The sequence below is a fragment of the Taudactylus pleione genome, unplaced genomic scaffold (assembly GCF_031769625.1).
Source record: "Taudactylus pleione unplaced genomic scaffold, aTauple2 ptg000810l, whole genome shotgun sequence".
Classification (NCBI taxonomy): domain Eukaryota; kingdom Metazoa; phylum Chordata; class Amphibia; order Anura; family Myobatrachidae; genus Taudactylus; species Taudactylus pleione.
The window spans coordinates 1,183,657-1,205,652 of NW_028285212.1; the positions used below are offsets into that span (position 1 = coordinate 1,183,657).

A 21,996-nucleotide genomic window follows, 5' to 3' on the forward strand; every position below is an offset into this window, starting at 1 on the left:
ACTTTTGTCTTGTTATTTGGGTGCTCATTCCAGGTTCAGGCATAACGGCGGGCCCCTGCACATGAACAGTAGATGAGAATTGGGCCTCCAGAAAAACAAGGATTGACTTTTACTTTGGTTAGTATTTATCACCATAGCAGCTGAATATTGCTCAGATGTCACAGTGATAAATGGTGAATAAGAGCAATTAGTAATGTATTATCACTGCAATAACCATCAATAACAAATTACACTTATCACTACACTTAGGGTTAATTTAATAAACAAGCCCCTAAAGCTCTGTGTACACGACTGTTAGGTAATTCTGACTTTCCCCTATATTCCAATTTTTACAGGTGAACAGGTGAGAGATGGAAGCTCTCATACAGAGAACTGATGCAGATATAGCACAAATGGATAGCTGCCCATAGCAGATGATGATGGAACACAGATGAGGGAAATAGAATATGTTTCATTCTCCCCACCCCCCAGTGCCCGTGCTGTCATACAACTTGCTTATATGGCTATATGCACTGCATCAGCTTCTCTCCTTACTGATGAATGACCTCTAGTTGAGCTTCCACCTGTCTGACCCTCACCTGTGGGAAACATAATGGACGATAGATAGCGGAATTATATGAAATTACATAGAGCACAGGTTCTCAAACTTGGTCATGTTTTCCAGGTCTCCTCACAGATTCGCACGTGAAATAATTAGCTCCACCTGTGACCTGGAAAATGTGACCTGTGTGGGGTCCTGAGGACCGAGTTTGAGAACCACTGACATAGAGAATAGAAATGTGAAAACAGACAACAATTAGAAGTTATATGTATGAATTATGCAATATATATACTTGAATAATTTATTCAATGAAAGTTTACTTTAAAATTAAGAGTGTTTTTATAATATTGGGATTATATATATATCTATAAACATGCATAGGAGAGATGGCACTCTGGGCATAAATAACTTAACAGAAAACCGCGTCTGGTCAACGTTTCAGGTAACCTTCAATCCCCTTTCATCGGGGCAACAAGAAATAAAACCATTTCGATATCTTTAATAGCATCTCATCACCAAGTGCTCACAGACACAGACACCGCTACGTCCGGTGTCGTGATGACGTCGTGATGTACGTTGCCACACAGATGCATTGGCTGACTCAGAGGGGGTGTGTCCATCCATAGTCAGGGATGTAAGTTCATACCAGGCGAGAAAGCTGTTGGTGCCCCCTGCCCACCCCATTTGCATTTACATCCAACACCCCAGCAGTCCCCAACATACACTCTCCTGCCCCTGCATTCACTGCCAACACCCTAGCAGCACCCGACACACGCCCTCCCCTTTGCATTCACTGCTAACAGCCCAGCAGCACCCAGACATCCCCCCACCATTCACAGCCAACACTCCAGCAGCAACCACACACACAAACTCATCCCTTCATTCACTACTAATGCCACAGCAGCACCCAGACTCACACTCTCTCCCTTGCATAACACTGCCAACATCCCAGCAGCACCCAGACACACACTCTCTCCCATGCCTTCACTGCCAGCATCCTGCAGAATCCACACACTCTCCCCCTTGCATTCACTTCCAACACCCTAGCAGCACCCAGACACTCCCCCTCCTCATTGCTTTCACTGCCAACCCTCCGGCAGCACCAAGACACACACTTTCTGCTCTGAATTCACTGCCAACACCCCAGCAGCACCCATACACACACCCTTCCCCTGTATTCACTGCAAACACTACAGCAGCACCCATACACTCTCTCACCACCCCCTGCATTCACTACTAACACTTTAGCAGCACCTAGACACACACGTTCTCCCCTGCATTCACTATTGACACCATAGCAGCACCTAGACAAACTCTCTCTCCCCTGCATTCACTGCCAACACTCCAGCAGGTCCACCCATACACACACTCCACCCCAGCTAATTACCAACACCCCAGCACACAAATGCTACCTGTTGCTGATCAGGGTCTTCTATTCTTGCTTTTTGCTGCTCCCAGGGCAACAGCAGAGGAAACAGGTCCTCCTCTGCCCTGCCCCTTTTATGTACATTGGTGCGGTTTCCTTACAGGAGATCTGTTGCCTAATAGAAGCCTATGGGCTTCCTTTCACAATATTCACCGTGAGGGATCCATTAGGATTCCAACCAGGGTCCCCAGCGACTCGCGCCTGCGCAGAAGGACTCTCAGGTCATAACCCTGGAAGTCCTCTCATTACAAAGGATTTTAATCGCAATTGTACATGCATATCGGCATTATTAACACCGGTATGTATGTTATTAGTGGTGGGATGCATTGCAACCAAAATGCGATGCTTGATAAATCCTATCTAGCATGGTTAAGCCACGTCTCCTGGTGTAGAACCAGGCACATACAGTATACCAATGTTCTCTCCTGGCAGAAAACTGGTGCAATTGCTACCTATGAGGAACTGCACGCAACTAGAGATCCGTCCGTCTCTGCAATCTGTACAATCTTGCGCTTTTGGTGCAGAACTGTACATCAGCCCTAGGAGTTTCATTAGTTATAAAAGCACAATACACAGATATATTTAGCATGTTTCAAAGCTCATTTGGAACCTCATTGGTTTGACCCAAAATGTCAGATCTAAAGGGGCACATCCACTAGGTGATATTAATGAGCGATTGTACGACATCGTAATCGTGCAATCACTCATCATCGTGCACAAATAGTGCACTATAATGTCAGAAACGACCATCGATGCGCGTTCCCGCTGGTTGTTTCCGACATCAATCATCGGCCGAACATGCCGGTCAATCTGCCGATAACGACAGATTGGCCATGTTCGGGGATGATGGAGGGTGCCTGCATTTAACGACTAATCGTTCAGTGTAGGCACTGCAGGGGATGGGGAACGATGGTACGATTACGATGTCGTAATCGTACTGTCTTTCCCTAGTCGGCCTGTGGATGTGCACCTTAGTAATGCTGGCCATACACGTTACAATTATCGGGGCGATTCGCCCAATATCCACGGATTGCCCCGATAATTGTAGCTTGTGTGCGGGCGACCAAGGGTTAATTATTGCTCAGTCGGGCATGCCGGATTGTCCTGCATGCCCGTCCGATGCGATATTTATGAGGTAAACTGTCGGCTGCATCGGGCAGCGTATGCCCAGCTGCGGCCGACAGACAGACATATCCTGAGTTCCTTCCCATGGAAGGAACAGGGAAATGTCTCCTCCCCCGGGGGCGGAGCGCGGATGTCGGGCTATACACTGTGAGATTTCTCTCACAGTGTATGCCGCGGACATCAGCGGCTGGCAGGCTGCCAGATAAAATGTCTGTCGGTCTGACAGGCATTTTATCTGGACGTGTATGCCCAGCTTAAGTGACTTGAAGAGAAACAGAGATAATTGACTGACAGCTCTAATTCATTTGCATAATTGCTATTATGTTAAATTAATTCTCCAGCTAATTAGTTGGCTTGTCTTGAAGGCCATTGAATGGTACCCATGAGTGTGCATGTCTCTTTGCATGATTTACTGTACAATATGTTATTTACCGTTATGGGTGGAAAAACACTGAGGCCCGTATTCAATTTGAGGCGAAAAGCCGTTTTTGCGTGTTTTTGGTGGAAACTTTACGCCGATGATGTCATTTCGCCAGGCGGAAAAGTATCGCCGTATTAAATTTGAAAGACTTTCCACCTAGGCGGAAAGACAATGTAATGTAATAGGCGAAAAAGTTTTGCCTATGAATAGCAGGCGGAAAAAAGTGCAGAATTGGGGTTTTGGGGTGCAACGTTGCCGGAACCCCCGAGCAGCCTTCAGACAGTCCCCCAAAAGTAAACTGTGTCAAATTTCTTTTAAAAAACACTTAAGGAAACCCGGAAAAATCACTTTGAATTTGGGGGCGAAAAAAAAAAAAAGTTGGGGGACAAAGTTAAAAACTAGCGAACTTGACTCTGGGGGGAGGCTCAAGTATGCCCCAGGTGTGTTTTTCATTGCAGGTGCTTGCGGCAGGTGGATTTTTCATGTTTTTTTAAACTTAACTTTAGCAACTTTAAAATATGCTGTCCCCCATTTTCAAGTACCCCAAATTTGCTGGGATAACTTATTTTCTGCAAAAAAACCTCCTGAATACTATTCTTCACCACTTATGCAAAAACGCTATTTAGCAGCTATTGAGCCCGTTTGAAAACACCAAATACCTTCAGCAAGCCAAATCGGGGGGTACCATAGTGAACACCCATGTCAGAGCATCTTTTGGGGGGTGTCAGGCTGATATCCCCAAATCTGACAGTACTCTCCGCTTGTTTAAGTTTCGCCGGGTCCCGTTTTTGCCTACTTTCAAATTGAATACGAGGATAAGCGGGCACGTGCGCGATACTTTTCCGCCTGCAAAACACGCAGAAAGGCGAAAAAGTATTGCGAGTCCGCTCAAATTGAATACGGCTCTTAAAGTATAAACACTTTATATATTTCAGGTTTATAATTCATCTTACTTTGCTATAAGTCAGCTAATGTCAGGACCTCTTTCTTGCCTTTAAAAAAAATTGCTGCTTTAAATCCCTCAAAAATGAAGTCACTGAAAACCGGCAACTTTGTATAAAATATGTTCTACATCCTCATTACACTACCCAATCTTCCTAACAGCAAGCACATTGGCTCATTATCAGCAATCACCTGTGGAAAATGCCATGTTTATAATGCAGGACATCTGAGTACTCATATACACTGTACATGTCTGACTGGTTCTTATTTCTCAGCCAGTTACATAAAACTATGGCCCTCATTCAGAGCCGTACGCTCTGAGCAGAGCGCACGCTCTGAATGAGGGCCGCCCTCCATAAAAATGGAGCGTCCTCCTGGACGCTCGTAAAGCTGTGGGTCACCACCCACAGCCTATACGAGCGTGCAGTTTGATGGCTGCGATGGTCGTGACCATCGCGACCATCGAAACTGCGAGCCGGAGCCAGCGGTTGAGGTTTTCAACCGCAAGGCCCGGAGTGATTTTGGCTCTATCAGAGCCAAAATCACTCCCACTGACATCACTAGTGATGTCAGTGGGCCGGCTTCTGACGGTAGGCGTTCCCTTGGGAAAGCCCCCGTCAGGGAGGCACGCCCCCGGCACGCCCACCAAAGGGGGCGTGCTGTCAATCAACATCGACCGCACGCCCCCTTTGATCAGACATAACGAGCGAAGGACTTTCCTTCGCTCGTCGCGTCTGGCGCATGCGCACGACGGAGCTCCCTCCGTCGTGCGCATGCTCAGTGCAGACCATCAACCCACTTGCGAGCGGACAGCCGCTCGCGAGTGGGTCTGAATCAGGCCCAATGATCCTTACTGCATGAATAGAGATCACTGAAGCCAGATTAGTACAGTACTTGCTGATACTGGGCCTGATTCAGAGCTGGACGCTCTGACCAGAGCGCTCGCTCTGAATCAGGGCCCTCCTACCTCCACCCACAGCTATAGCGAGCGGCCATGATGATGGTCGCCATCGGGCTTGCGACGAGACCCTGCGGTAGAGGGTCTCATAGAGCCAAAATCACTCCCACTGACATCAATAGTGATGTCAGTGGGGCCGGACTCAGACGGTAGGCGTTCCCATGGGAACGCCTCCGTCTGGCAGCCACGCCCCCCGGAACGCCCACCAAAGGGGGCGTGCTGTCAATTACCATCGACAGCACGCCCCCTTTGGTGCGAGACCCCGTGCGACGTATTCCTCGTCGCTCGCCGGGTCTCGCGCATGCGCACGACGGAGCTCCCTCCGTCGTGCGCATGCGCATTCGCCCAACATCGACCCGCTAGCGAGCGACCTTCGCTCGCAAGCGGGTCTGAATGACCCCCACAGTCAGGACAAGGCTTGAAGAGAGTAGTCGGTGAAGCCTGTAGTGCTTGGTTTCCTCAGCCCCACCTCACCCACTTCCCAGAGATATCACCCAGTCTGCTTCTCTATGCCACCCCCACACTTACACTCTGCCTCCCAGTTCCCTTTGCTCTGTTTCCAAGCAGGAATCTGAGAGAGCATTATTATCAATCAGACAGAAGTACCCGCAGTGTCTCATTCATCACTTCTTAGTGACATGGATCAATACGGCGGCCTGCAGCTCTTGGAATAAAATATGTATAAGTCTCACATTGGAATTAATTATGTGCAATACTGTCACCTTCGCATATGCCAAGCCATTTATGACTTGCATACGTGACTGCATAATATATACCATATAGGTGTGTGTGTGTGTGTGTGTGTATATATATATATATACACATACAGTATAATTCTATATACCAGACCTTTGGACAATCACACACAGAACGCTCTTAAGCTGGGTACGCATTGGAGCGATTTCGGACCAATTTGCTGTTTTGCAACGACAAATAGCCTACATCGCTTAGTGTGTCCCGGCAATCGCTCGCTCCCTTGGTCGCTAGCGACGGTTGCTAGGTTTAATGTGCTGCACATACCTGTGGTAAGTTAATGAAGGATGGAACAGTGATTGTTCCGTCGTTCATTAACTCGTTCAAGCAGGGGCGTTTCTAGAGAGGAGGGGGCCCGTGTGCAGTCTCCAACACAGGCCCCCTCCTCTTTGTCCGGTGGCCGGCAGCGCACTGGAGTGCGCCCAGAGTCTATAGAGTATGCACAGGTCACCGGGAAAATGGTCGCGGCGGCCATTTCCCCTGTACTGCGCATGCGCAAACGGCGGGAAAATGGCCGCGGCGGCCATTTTTCAATCGTTTTTAGAGCGCCGGACCCCTGCTCCGACGTGGGACTCCGGAGATGTAAGTATGCTATGGGTGCAGGGTGTGCGGCCCATGTGCCCCTCACCCATTATAGATACGCCCCTGCGTTCAAGTATAGACGGGCAATCCCACCGTTCAAGTGCATTCTTTCCGATGTCGGAGCGAATGCCCATCGCTCCAGTGTGTACCCAGCTTTAGTTGCCAATGCATAAAATGTATCATGTGTTTTAAATCTACAGCACATCATGACACTTTCAAAGGAAGATCTGACTTGTAAGTTTTTATTGTCCACTTATATTTCATACTAACTGTTTAAGATATATTTTAATTCATGAACTGTTATTTAAATATTTGTCTCTTTCAGTTTGGTGGTTATATATATATATATATAGCCAATTTTGACAGCACGATGAACTATATACCTGGCTCTCACACACTTGTGTCCAGGTCAGTCCAGCCATGAGCGTACAGAACAGGAAGCCAAACCCAATGAATGCCTGCAGGAAAGGAAAAGACTTAAATAAATCATCTAAAAATAACTACATTTGCCTTATGTTGCTAGATTTCTCCAGACATCTACTGCAGCAAGGGCACTTCCTTTTCTATAGATGCAGGATGTAGCTATAGGTATATACTAATGACATCTAGTGGCCATATTGTATGTTGCAGGGTGACTTTTAAATATAACTAACCATAGCTTGCAATTTCACTCCATCACTGCTCACACAGTTAATCACAACACACACTGGCCCTGATTCAGACCCGCTCGCTGACGGAGGCAGCTCGCTGGTCTGAAGGGCGTTTTTTTTTTTTTTTCTTCAGTCCGGCCTTCTGGCTGCTCGCTAAACTGTGGGTGACCAACCACAGCTTTAGCGAGCGGCCAGGTGATGGTCGCGATCATCGGGGCTTGCAACGAGACCCTTGTGGTAGGGTCTTGTCTTCTGCAAGCCCCAGTGAGTTTCCGGCTCTAATAGAGCTGGAAGCTCACTACTGGCATCACTCGTGATGACAGTTGGGCCGCCCCCAAACGGCAGGCGTTCCTTCGGGAACGCCTCTGTTTGGCCAGCCACCCCCCCTCCCCACCTACAAAACGGGGCGAGCTGTTGATCAACATCGACAGCCGCCCCGTTTGTAGTGCAGTGCGCACATCGACCCGCTTGCGAGCGGGTCTGAATCAGGCCCACTGAGCATTAGGGATGACCATCGATGATTCAGCCATCGGTGGTTTATCACCATCAGAAAGAAACTATTGATGGTTCGCCAGCTTTGATTTGTCTATGTGCGTGTGCAGACGAGGCCCGTGCATGCCGAGGCCGGCACTCACCATTGGGGACCAGTCATTGATGTTTACCATCTGTGGCTTCCCATTGATGGCAAAATCAGATTCCATCACTATCAGACCATTGAGAGTTGCTACCTATCGATGGTTGATGGCCATCCATACTGACAATACATTTACTACAGTATATAAAAAGTGGCACAGGACACTTCAAGTGTTCAAATAAGTTATAAAAGAAGTGCAGTCACCCTACATCTCTAAACCATGGCAACATTTCTACATGTATTGTGCATATACATGGGTAGTTCCTATGTCGCTCCATTTTTTTTTTATCAGTTCAGTAGATTTGCTTTGGTTTTATATTGAAATGATACACATGATCATAACCATGTGGCTCTGTCTCCATAGCATACTTACCTACCACCAGAGGCAGCCGTGTGTATGGTGGTTTTGCAATCTCGTCATCTTGGCAATGACGATGTGATTTAGAGCAATCAAGCCACTACCACTCAGAAAGCAGACGGCTTGCAGGGGACTTGCCTGGAGTCCGGGAGAGTCACCTTAAATTCAGGCATCTCCCGCATAATCTGGGACAGTAGGCAAATATTCTCCATAGCTACCTTGATAATAATTGCACTAGGGACTCCTTATTTGTTAAAATGGCCCTGACTGGAACTGTACAATTTGGTCCTCTTTGTGTATGAACATATTACTTATCACAGATCTACCTGTTCAGCAATTGGACTGGAAAACCAGAATGTGTGTGTGGCCATCTCTTATCTAATTGATTACAGTTACTGTACAACACTGAATAAACCTTAGATTCAATTAGAACCTACTTGCCTACTTTTGAAAAAGTATTTCAAGGAGATTGTGAATCAACACCTATGAGCGTGCGGTAAAGTGGGCGTGTACTGCTACATCTGAGAGGCGTGTCATAATACTGATTAACATCCAAATGGAAACAAGCCCCAAAGCAGTTAGTAAGATTTATTTGTTGAAGAAAACACACTGATACTTTTCAGAAAATGCATGTAGCCATAGGGATCATTGTGGCTTATAACTAGTGCAGGGATATGATACAAATGATCCAATTTGAATGTATATATCTCTATGTTTTTTTATATAACAGCTACATAATGGGAGTAAGGTGCAATCAGGGAGATTGCTGGACTCTTCAGGGAGTCAGGGAGATTACTACTATTTCAGGGAGTCTCCCTGACAATCAGGGATAGTTGGCAAGTATGCATTAGAAGCATATCATAAATTAGCATAACTAATCTGAGAAATGTTCAACTTCAGAACATGGGGCACACTACCATTGGTGCCGCCGGCTGTTTGCATTACTGTGGCGAGGATTGTGCAGGAGACGACAGCGTGGACTGTGCGAGAGGTGGTAGCGGGGACTGTCCAGGATGCTTAATTTGGCTCAGCAGCGCCATGTGTAAATGGAGCCGAATGGAGCCTCCCAGACAGTCCCCCCTACTGCTGGAGAGGACTCGTTGCAGACATGCTCCGATGGTAATTCAAACAGCTGGTGGTACTGTGCTCCATTTTCTGAAGTTTTTTATTTTAATAGTATATGCATTTTAATATACTTTTCTTAATATTTCTATACAACTTTTATTTTGACCGTAAGTATTTTGTTTTTTAAATGTATTTTTTAAAATTGTGCCACAAATTAAGTGGAAGGTGTTTCATAACTTCTAAAGAAGACAAGTAGAGATATTTCCCATAGCAACCAATCAGATTCTAGCTATCATTTATGTGGTGCATTCTATATAACGATAGCTAGAATCTGTCTGGTTGGTCCCATTTGACCTTTTTAGAAGATTTAATACATCTCCCATTAAGACTCTTACAGATTACAGTTTGTGGTAACTGAGATTATAGCTATAAAGTAGTAGTATGTTCACCTTAAGCTTCTGTGGATCCCGTCACTACCTTTCACTTAGAATCGTGGCCATTTTTCCGTCGTTTTGCGCATGCGCTGTGAGGAAATCGCCGACTCTGGGCACAGGGCCGGGCAGTGCACACGCACGGCATGCGCAAGCCCTGGAGCGAGCGAGAAATCACTCGCTCCGGCGCTTGCATCCAAAAGGTGCGGCTGTCGATGTTGATCGACAGCTCACCCCGTTTGGTAGGCGGGTCGGGGGGGGGGGGGTGGCTGGCCAAACGGAGGCGTTCCAGAAGAAAGTGATGTCAGTGGTGAGCTTCCGGCTCTATTAGAGCCGGCAGCTCACTGGGGCTTACGGCAGACGAGACCCTACCACAAGGGTCTCGTCGCAAGCCCCGATGGTCGCGACCATCACCTGGCCGCTCGCTGAAGCTGTGGGTCTGAATCAGGGCCAGAGCCTCTCCTTGGTGCAAGTGATGCATCTGCAATGAGACACACGACTCAGCATAGCCAGCAATTGTGCCTACGTCACAGTTGCGTGACTCTGAACAGAGGCGCAGAAAGGGGGGGTATTAATTACCCCGGCCCGGGTCCAACATTGCCCCCCCCCCTTACCTGTTAGCAGCCCAGCCACGCTGTTGTGTGCTGGGCTGCAGTGGGAGACAAGGGAGACTGCAGCAGTCTCCTATCCTCCGTCTGTGGTGGGAGCGATCACAGTGATCGTGTCCCCCACTCCCGGATTTGCGCTGGACCAAGGGGCTCACAGCGCCCCCTTATTTTTTTTGTAAGGGGACATGGCCACTGCTCCTGTGATTAGGCCATGCCCCCTCGTCAGTAATGGGGCCCAGGCCGGTTCTTAACCGCCATGACTCTGAATGTGCAGTGCGTAAAGTTGAAAGATACATCCACGAAAATGGACTTGCATGGAACTCTGATTCAGCCCCTAACACTCCAACACTGTAAATATATTCTTACACTGTATGACTATGACATGCTGATTGTTAAAGGACAATATTACAGGTGCAATTGAATGCTAATAACATGATACATTTACATTACAATGGAGTTTAAAGAACGTTGTATCTATTGCATTGCAGGACAATTTTATCCTTAAATAAATCTTTAATACCTCTGACTGTGATGCTCCTGGAAATTGTGGACATTTGACCACTATGGGCCTGATTCAGCAAGGATCGCAACTGCGATTACACACGCCATCGGCCAATTGTTGCATTCTGCACATGCGTATGCATCGCAGTGCTCGTGCATGATTCGGCCACTGCAATCGGGACTGTGGGCCTGATTCAGAGCCGGTGCTCTTTGAGAGCGCTCGCTCTGAATCAGGGCGTCCCTGTTTTCTTTTAAAGAAGGCCTCCTGGCCGCTCGCTAAGCTGTGGGTGACCACTCACAGCTTTAGCGAGCGGCCAGGTGATGGTCGTGATGGTCACGACCATCGGGGCTTGCAACGAGACCCTTGTGGTAGGGTCTCGTTCCCACAAACCCCAGTGAGCTTTCGTCTCTAATAGAGCAGGATGCTCACCACTGACATCACTCGTGATGTCAGTGGGGCCTCCCCCAAACGGCAGGCGTTCCTTCGGGACGTCTCCGTTTGGCCAGCCACCCCCCCTGCCCACCTCCAAAACGGGGCAAGCTGTCAATCACAATCGACAGCTGCCCCGCTTTGATGCGAGACCCGTAGCGACGGAGCGCCAGTCGCTGGCCGGGTCTCGCGCATGCGCAGTGGGGAATCATCGACCCGCTTGGGAGCGCTGTGTGCTCACGAGCGGGTCTGAATCAGGCCCTGTGATCGCAGTGACTATGCAGACCCATGCCGTTTGTTGGTGGTGAAGGGGGGTGGCCGACAAAATGCAGGCGTGCCAATGCGTTTAAACGCCGTTGCATGGACGTGCATAACTTATCCACTGCGATGCCATACGCAGCTTGAGTACTCACAGCGTGCAAAGAGGTTAGCAATTTCTGAGTAAGGTCAGAGCTTGAGCAAGTGTGCGTGAGGCTGCGATGGTACTCGATGTTACCGATGGTTTTGCAGTCTTGCTAAACATTACGGATGTGTGTAAGGTAAGGTGAGCGTCCTTATGCTGTGCTGCGACGGCATAGCGATCGCAGTGGATTAGCATACCATCGCAGTGAAACTGCGTGCGTAATCGCTATTGCATTCGCAGTTGCGATCCGTAATGAATCAGGCCCTATGTTCAAAGTTCTGATACACTGTCACAAGTCACCGACCTATCTCCTAGACAAGAGGATGCCTCATGCATAGTTGCCAACTGTCAGAATGAGAGTGACCAGATATAGATAGATCCAGAGGTAGATGTGAAGGGTGCACCTGAACCACAGTGCCAGTGAAACAGGACTACATTTATATTTAAATGTATGGGGGATCAGGGCCGGATTAACGGGAGGGCAACAGGGGCGATCGTCCCTGGGCCCCCACACGTTAAGGGCCCCCACACCCATCGGGGTTAAAGTGGACCGGAGGAGATGGAACCAGTTCCGCCTCCTCCGGCCAACCTAACCCAGGAGCCGCGGGGAGGATCTATTTGCCAGGCGCCCGCTGAGATCGTAACCAGCGGACGCCTGGCTCCCTCCCCGCAGCGGCAGCCGGAGTCTGGAGCTCACGTAAGCTCCGGTTTCCGGCTCACGCAGTGCACTATGGGAGAGACGTCATGACATCTCTCCCATAGTGCAGAGAAGCAGCCGAGCGGATTGCAGCGGACGCGGGGCTTAGCTTAAGGTAAGTATGAGCTTTACATTTTTTTCATTTCCCGCGGACTGCTAACATTGAATGTTCTGTGACTGATGATCCGTCTTTGCATGCAGATGCTTGAATTTGCAATGATGCCGGTGAGAGTCTCAAAACATATCCTGGCTGCTGCGCCATTTATTTTCGCACAGCAGCTTCGGTGGCAACAGCATACAACTCTAAATCAGGACCAATGTCTTTATTTTGTAATTGTGACCAACTGCCCAAGCAAAGGGTCCCTGGAAATAGTTTCATATTATTCATTGTGTTCTGCACATTGAAACCTTACCCTAATAATGTTACCACTTACAATTGCCATGAGGTGCTGTGACTCTCGCAGAACAGAGAGGGTGCTGACCAGGGCAGTGAGCAGGAGTAAGGCGCAGACACCACTGCCGTACAGGATCACTGAGGAGAGGAGAGGGGGTTATACTATGCACAGACGCCAATACATATACATAATCATACATGATATTTGTTCATACAATTTTCTGTGGACTCACCTCATTGAAAGATCACATCATGTGTCCTCAGAAACTAACACTGCTGTCATATTAACAATAGGCCCGCACCATGAAATACAGTGTCCATTTCTGCTCACACTACAGATAAGGTATCAGAGTGTATGTGGGGAGGATTGGTAGATTATCTGCTAATCAGTTCTTCCTCTACTTCCTGACTGAGCTACATCAGTAACTGCAATCTGGCAGAGTGATAGTGGTGCCATCTACAGGGTGACACAACTAAATCTTCCTTGTACTCCTAATATGTGTCTTGTCATCATCAAACAGCACTGAACTAGTACATGCACTAAGGTATCATTACAAAGTTTAGTGTCTCTTGCTGTGCATTAATAATACTGCAAGACAGAAGACTAAAACTAAAATATTATTTCTGACCATGAGCTGCAATGTCTCCCTGTTCATCGGTTTTCCTAGCATCAGGTTACTTACGAGATCATTTATTAGTTGTTCACTGGATCTTGCAAAATGTCTCAGAAAATCCATTCCCTGTTTATTAAGCTGAATGACAGTCAGTGGATTTCCCTGTTAGAGGCTATGCTACTGCACATTAATCTGTATGTTAAATGCTCAGATTTCATTGGCTATTAGCATATCATCATTTCAACTACTGCACCAAGCAATCTGTATTGTTATAGATATATTTTAATGGTTTATATGGGCATCTTAGAGCTGCGTCTCTTAGCCATACCATCATCTCCCCCCTGCATCTCTCAGTGCACCATCATCTCCTCCCTGCGTCTCTCAGCCACACTATCATCTCCTCACTGCGTCTCTCAGCCACACTATCATCTCCTCACTGCATCTCTCAGCACACTATCATCTCCTCCTTGCGTCTCTCAGCACACCATCATCTCCTCCTGCACAACTCAGCACACCATCATCTCGCACTGCGTCTCTCAGCACACTATCATCTCCTCACTGCGTCTCTCTGCCACACCATCACGTTCCGCCTGCGTCTCTCACCATCCACCTTCACTCTGTGTCTCTCAGCCTCCCCCCTTCACTCTGTGTCTCTCAGTGTCCCCATCCCTTCACTCTGGGTCAAACAGCCTCCCCCCTTCATTCTGTGTCACTGTGCCCCCCCTTCATTCTGTGTCTCTGTGTGCCCCTCCCCTCATTCTGTGTCTCTCTCTGTGCCCCCCCTTCATTCTGTATCTCTGTGTGTCATCGTCCCCCTTATTCTGTCTCCCCTCCCTTCTTTTTCTCTCTCTGTTTCCCCTCTCCCTCCGTAACTGCCGGCTGCCCTCACCTCTGCCTTCTGTCTGGATGAGTCGCAGATGGTGAGGACAGGCAGGCACCAGGGCTCTTCTTCCCGGCAGGAAAGGGAGCATGACATCATGTGATGCTGGCATCGTGCTCCTGTCAGCAAGGTGGGAGGTGCCGTAATGCTGCCGAGCATCATGGTCCTTTCTCGGCGGCGCAATGGCAAGTCTGTGGCGGATGGATGGTGGGGTATGCTGCCGTGGCTGGCAGCACCCCTCTCTGCTAGGCCTGCCATGGCGCCCAGGGCATGTGCCCTGCTCGGTCCGCCCTAGTTACGCCACTGGGAGATACATTTCTAATGTATGAAGGAGTAGGCTGGTTGTTGGCTTTGTTGGCAGGGTGAGCAATTTAAATTGTATTCTGGAGGACATAAACAATGACAAGTGTGGGACCAAAACAGCGGACATGGGATACTGCGGAAAATGTGGTGTTATTAATGGTGTAGATGTGAAAGGAGGTGGTGAGGAGGGAAAATTACAAATTATATTTTGTACATGCTGAGCTTTAGGTGGCATTGGGACATCCATGAGAAGTCAGTATGGTTATATGAAGTACAGAAGGAGAGAGGTTGCTTTGGGTTCTCTCATCATAGGAGGCACTGGATCTCAAATTAGTGAATTAGTTAATCAAGAAGAAGAGGTGTATAGAGAGGATAAGAGAGCATGAAGAACCCCCCAAAATATATAGTAAGAGTGGGGAGTAGAATGTTCCAGCGATATAGACCTATAGAACTGCTCATCTAGGGCCTCATTTATCAAAGAGTTTTATCATTCACATGTGATAAAACTTGTTGCGTATGATAATGGTGCTCCAGCCAATCAGCTCCCAACTGTCATCTGTTTGAAAAAATGACAGTTGTGAGCTGATTTGTTGGATCACCATTTATCATACACAGTGAGTTTTATCAATCGTTGTGAATGATAAAACCCGTTGATAAATGAGGCCCTAGATGAGCAGTTCTATAGGTAGGATGTAAACCAGGAAAGTACTGTCACCAAGGCAAACTGAACGTAGAGTATTCAGGAGAAGAGGTTGACAACAGTATTGGAAGCAGCGGAGAGGTCCAGGGGGATAGTTTTGGAGAAAGGCCCATTAGACTTTGCTGTAAGTAGATCATTGATCCTTTTTGTGAGTGACAGCCACATTATCACTGCCCAATGAATAACTGCACCATCACATAACACAATACCACCCAGGTCCAATCAGAAAATCATGAGATAAGAAAAGGAAGATTAAACAAAGTGATTTAATGAGACATAATAGAGAGTAGGAATTAGGCAGATGTGCAGGTGGTACTTACTGGTATGGTGTAGGTCTCTGACAGGACTGCCGGATGGCGAAGCACCTGTCAGTATGGTGAATTGAGAGCCCAACCCCGTTATTACTGTCATAATGCAGCAGGCTACTGCCAGGAGCTAAAACAAATTCATTAGTGGTGAGATTTACATTCATATTTTGTTTCACTAAAGTTCAATTACTATGAGTCATACAAAAAGATAAACAACCATGACTTATGGGGCCCATACATCTAGCCTGTATCAGGGCAATTTTCTGTTCTGCCGATGCCAGGGGATCAGAGAAATACAACATTTTGGAAAATCTTGATACCCTAATTCCAACCCGAAAATTGACTTGTGATTTATAACGTTGAATTTCCCCGATTCCCCAACAGATCGTGATCATAATTTTTGATCACCGATCAGTGGATCAGATCAGCGGTCTGTAGATGTATGACCCGTATTACTCTTACAACATTGTGGGAACATTTACAGTATGAAAACCAGACAAACAGGGTTAGAGTGCTGTAACCCATAGCAACCAAGATGATACTGGCTTCCGTTAATAAAATTTTACAACAAAAAATAAGACTAGGGCAGTGGTTTCCAAACTGTGCACCGTGGCACCCTGGGGTGCCTCGGGACACTTGCAGGGCTGCCTCAGGTTGGTGGTCCAGCACCAAATCAAATTGTTTATGGTCAATGTAATGTAAATATGTGCACAAACAAAAGCACAAACCTGTCCACCACCACATTACTGAGCCTAAGGATGACAGGTCAGCACAATTTACTTCACTGCATTGTTTTCTGAATTTCCAATAACAAACTTTTGGCTTTTGTTGATACTCTAGGGCGCCGTGATTCAAAAAAGTTTGGGAAACACTGGACTAGAGCCAAATGTAATAGGGTGAGAGTTTAGCAGTAAAACTCTCACACTAATAGATTGATCGAGTTGTATTTTCAAAACAGGAAACACCTGGATGAGAGTTTAAATCTTGACGGTTTTCTCTCACATTTTCTAAACTCTCACCCTATTACATTTGGCCCTTGGAATCTGATTAACTACTTTAGGTTAAAGCACTTTTTTTTAAGCATTGGTTTTAATTCATTTCCTCATAATGCGTCATAGAAATCGTTGGAATTGATCTTAGATTTGCTCAAAGGTTAAAGAATGTCTAAGACAGGAAATAGTCCATATTTTATACAATAAAAAAATGACTACAAAAATAAAATGTGTTGCCAAATAGAGCCAAGCATATATTCTAATAATTTCTGCATACCCTGGACAGCCTTTACTATGTCACTTTTGTATGTTTGAATATATTATGGTTGAGTAGCGCCTAGTATTGTGCTTTCCTGTCGGGATGAGATCTTATCTTTGCGATTTCAGAAGCAGCAGCCGAGGCCTCTCCCCACCATGCTATTTTATAGAAATAATTCCATCCCACGTAACAAAATCTAATTCCTGCACTTTGATTTAAATCACTTGTGCACCTATCCCGAACTTAGCATGGAATGCACTCAATGCACCGCACTCCTTCCATTGGTTGATGCACAGGCAGTGGCAAACGCAGGATTTCTAGAGGGGGGTTTCCAAATGCTTGATTTTAGAGCGAGTGTGGCCAGTCCACGAAGAGGGTAGAATTAGCACTTAGCCAGCTTTAAATATGCGTCATACAAAGTGTATTGTGTATCATAATTCCAGCATATACAGGACCAGCGATCACAATAAGCCATTAGATGCGGCAGTAGGGCCATCCATCCTGAGCTTAATGTTTTTATTTTAGTTGTGTGCACCATTCCAGACTATTGGAGCAATTCCGGGAGTCTGGAGGAGCAGCAGAAGAACCTAGCACTGCCCTGGACATATATGTACATATAGTGCATGTTTTCCAGATCTCCTAGTTGGCGCACAGATTATTTATTACTGTCTGATACATGTTAAAAGATCCATAGGTGGTGCTAATTATTTCATTTGTGATACTGAGAAGAACATGCAACACTAGCAAAATTCTGTTATATTACTATTTCTACTGTGGTCATGTGTGTTCTGGGGAGGGGGGTTTCCAGGCAGATAGAAACCCCCCCTGCGTTTGCCTATGACAGGGGCGTATAAATGCCCAATGGTGCCCATGTGGAGCAGGCCCTCATCTCTGAAGCACAGCCAGCCCCTCCGCATCTTACTTTGTGCCGGCAAATGGCTCCCTGCTCCTCTTCCCAGTGATATTCAGGAAGATGGAGCATACGTACAATAGAGCAAAGGCTCTGGCACAGTGCCACAGTCTGTGCTGTTACTGCGCGGCGCCATCTTTCCAAAGATGTCTCTCTGAATATGGCGCTGCGGTAGAGTAGAGACCCGCATGGTGGCACAAGGTGAGTATATGCTGGGTGCAAAGTGTACGGTGTAGGGCCCCCTGGACCCTGAGGCCCGTGTGCACCGCACACCCTGCACCCATTATAAATACGCTTATGCCGCTGCAGTCTTTTGCACTCCCACAGATGACAAGAACTTTCCTGCAAAGAAAAGAGAAATACTTTTCATATTTTCTTCTTTTTTTTTGTAAAAGTGGAACTGGAAGAAAACGTAACCGCGGACTCAGAGTGATAAGAACGAGAACTAACCCTTATCGCTCTGGATACTGTTTCACGGGGACAGCAGAGTATTACTATACTGTATATGGTGCTAAATAAAAAATAAATGTAATCACAAAATCGCTGCTGTATTATAAATAGTGCCCAATCATCTGTTGTCTGTTCATTTAAATGGTTGTTATTATACTAAACCCAAACATTTTGTAATTTTCAATAATAAATTAGCTTTTTTCTGTATTCTAATACAGGACGCGTACAGTAAGGGTGTGTTGGCGTAATTCTGAACAGATGCAGACCAGCACAAAGATGCATCTGTATCTGTATCAATTGCTTAAGCACTTGTGCAAATAAATGAATTAATAAAATGATTATAAAAGTTGCCAATGACACCTAACTGAATATGTCTGACTGATTGCAACTTCATCTCTGAAGCCTATAGGACAGTGATTCCCAACCTCGGTCCTCAAGGCACACTAACAGTCCTGGTTTTAGTGATATCCATGCTTAAGCACAGATGGTTAACTCAAAATAACTAAGGTACTAATTAAGTCACTTGTGCTCAACTATGGCTATCTTAAAACCTGGACTGTTAGTGTGCCTTGAGGACTGTGGTTGGGAACCCCTGCTATAGGAACTTTCTTCATTGCATGTGCTTTTATTATGGTTGTCTGTGCGTGTTGGGGAGTTGTAGCTGCTGCATTACAACAGATTTCTTTTAGGTTTATTGAAAACGAATATAATGCGATTTTCGCAAGCAAAATAAAAAGTTAAAAACCAAACGTGATGTATGCATACATGCCGACTATCTGGCTGCCCCTTCCGGGAGGGAGCAGCCAGATCGGCATTACTGGGGGGGCGTGGCCTGCAGACGGGTGCGGGGCCGGCACGATGAGAAGTTTTTGCGGGCGCAGGCGGGGGCGGCGGAGCCACACGAGCACGTCAGTTTGGCCCCGCCCCCGCTACACACTGCCGATATTACAGGCAGTGTGAAGCGGGGGGCGGTGCCAAAATGACGCGAATCGCGTCACCGCCCCCCTTCGCTGCCGGGAGACTTGCGGTGGGACAGGAGGGGTCGGCGGTGGGACAGGAGGGGTCGGCGGCAGCCGGGAGACTTGCCTGCCATCCCGGGAGGTCGGGAGCGGCACCCGATTTTCGGGAGGCTAGGCAGGTATGAATGTATGCCTGGCGTAAACTGGGCACATACGCCACTGGAGCAGACCTTGTCCATCCGTGACTGCTTTATTAATGAGGCTCATTTATAGATCAGACATGGAGAGACATTACAGTACTACAATGCAGATTGTATGTGAATTTCTGCTAAGGATTTCCACTAAGACCATTGTACGAATTTATTGCACTTATCTCCGATTTTGGTGCGATATTTTCGCCTATTCCGGCAATGTACGCTCCCTTTTTTCGCCAAATCCTATTGCAAAACAGGCGAAATTACGTAAGTGTGATAATTTTTCATGGTGAAACCGGCGAAAAATACCTCCACATTTTGGGAAATCAGTCTGTACCCCAAAAAAACCTAACTGACATAGGAAATCAATATAGAAATGTTTTACTGGGTCTAATAAAAGTATTTTGGGTTCTTAAATTGTGTCAATTGGCGGTTATATACGTAATTGCATAAGTGTTGAAAAATGAAAAAAAAGCAATATTTTTTTAGAAATTTTTGGACATAAATTTGGGGGTGCATTAAAATGGGTGCAGTGTTCTTTTTGTGTCTATAAAGTGCACTTTTCAAATTTTTAAAAAATACACCTGCTGCAGCCACCTGCAATGTTTAAAACACCTGTCCCATCCATTGAGCCCCCAAAATACCAGGCCCATTAATTTAAACCTATTTTCCGCTATGTTTCTTTTTTTCGACCCAAAATGGACATGTAATTTTTTTACTAAATTGCGCAAATTAAAAAAAACTTTTTGGCTAATTTATCATTAGGGGGGTTTCTGAAACAAATCCTCACATTTTTAGCCAAAAATATGGATTTTGCATTTTTTTCCCTCCTATTCTGATATGGTGAAAACTTAATGGCGGTTTCTGTCTATGCAATTACAGTACATGCGGTAATTGAATCGCGCAAAATCTGAATTATTGCGAAAGCGATAATTTATTGTGAAAACTGGGCTTATCGCGTCTAATTGAATCTGGACCCCAGAAAGTTCCTTCATGATGAAGCGGGGTGCGAAATGCATCATTTATTTATATTATTGGGAACTGTAACCACTTTCGTGACTCTGGGAGAGATGTGCTAAGCTCTGGAAAGTAATAAAGTACCAGCCATTCAGCTCCTGTCATGTGTTTGAAAAACGACATATAGGAGCTGATTGGTTAGTAGTCTATCACTTTCCAATTTATCACTTTCCAGAGCTTAGTACATCTGCCCCACACTGTCTGTTCCAATATTGGAGAAATGAATGAGAATTGAACTATCACAGGGTTTGATTATTTCTATTCAGAGAGACTCCTAATTTCTCCGGCACACCGGCGCCTAGGACTGTGCAGCTCTGACGGTGGTTGTGAACACTCCACTGTTGATGCAACATTGTGTGCGCCACCGATACTTGCACCAGCCTATGGCAGACGCAGTGTCTCCTTCTGAAATTTACCTGAACATGGCCTCTACGGTTGTGGCTGTGCATTTCAGAACGCAGCCGCATTCAATGACACACCTTTGATCCTCCCATAACATGCCCATGAGATGGCCTTTTTTTGCGAACAGTTCAGGACACTTCCCAGTCACCAGCCAGGAATGCCCATAGTTTTGCCTCGCCATTCTAAATGCCAGCGCTCCCAAATGCAACAGTGTACACACATTTTTCAGAATTTTTCATGCAGTAGCAAATAATTAATAAAATGCGCTATCATCAGCATTGCTTTTACCTCAGAATTAGGCCCTCTGTGTATATGACCATTCTCTCTAGTTTCAGTGTTGTTTAAACTCCTAGATCAATTGTAGTTCCTTGTTTTACTTTTCTTCTGTGTTTATTGTATAGCTAAATAATGTAATACCACCTCATATAAACATACAAAAAATACATCTACTTTTCACCCAATATGTTAAAGCTATTGTATATACATCTAGTATATAATGTGTACAGAGATACTAAACAGGGAAAATATATTTACTATGAGCAAATCAGTAAGGTGTTCCTCCCTAAGATGTGACAATGAAAATACATACGGTAGAATGATCTCATTACCAGAATGAAGAGGCAGTTGACAAGGAGCTGGCATCTAGTGACTCGAACCCAGACTTTATGTTCCATGCTTGTTCCTTCAGTGCCACACACTCTGGGCACACTGGCGCGGTATGTGGATACAATAAACTACACTTACTGACAAAGACATTAACACACATGCTAAAACTGAGTGAAACCTCAAATATGTTAAACACATTAAGCAGTAAGCACACTCACTAACTCCTTCCTGCTGTCGACACTGCAGATCCTGATAAGCGATACTGACCAGGGCAGGAACTAAGGGTCTGATGGGAAATGTAGTTTTTCTTATGTCTTCAAAATGTGCACATTTTAAATTAGGAGCAGTTTATTCAGTTTTGGGTGAGATACCACTATTTTACAATGGTCAGCTGTTAATTCAAACTTTGTCCTGTACTTTTTTGCTGGATATCTACACGGTATGACGACTCTCTCACACTGGAGTATGCAGTGACCCAGCAAA

General features: G+C 46.2%; 1 protein-coding gene across 2 annotated transcripts in view; it reads right to left on the minus strand.

Moving 5' to 3' along the window:
* TSPAN32 (tetraspanin 32) overlaps window positions 1-21,774 on the minus strand; it is a 34,953-nt gene extending 13,179 nt beyond the window's left edge. The window contains exons 1-5 of one of the 2 annotated variants that reach the window (XM_088458135.1): window positions 21,732-21,774; window positions 21,516-21,615; window positions 15,737-15,851; window positions 12,960-13,057; window positions 7,132-7,206 (exon numbers count right to left, since the gene is read on the minus strand). In XM_088458135.1, the coding sequence (XP_088314261.1) occupies window positions 7,132-7,206; window positions 12,960-13,057; window positions 15,737-15,851; window positions 21,516-21,581 (354 nt within the window). In that variant the 5' untranslated portion in view covers window positions 21,582-21,615; window positions 21,732-21,774. Of the gene's footprint in view, window positions 1-7,131; window positions 7,207-12,959; window positions 13,058-15,736; window positions 15,852-21,515 lie in introns of both variants that reach the window. The other variant, XM_088458134.1, reaches the window with a different exon arrangement.
* Between the last annotated feature and the right edge of the window lie 222 nt (window positions 21,775-21,996).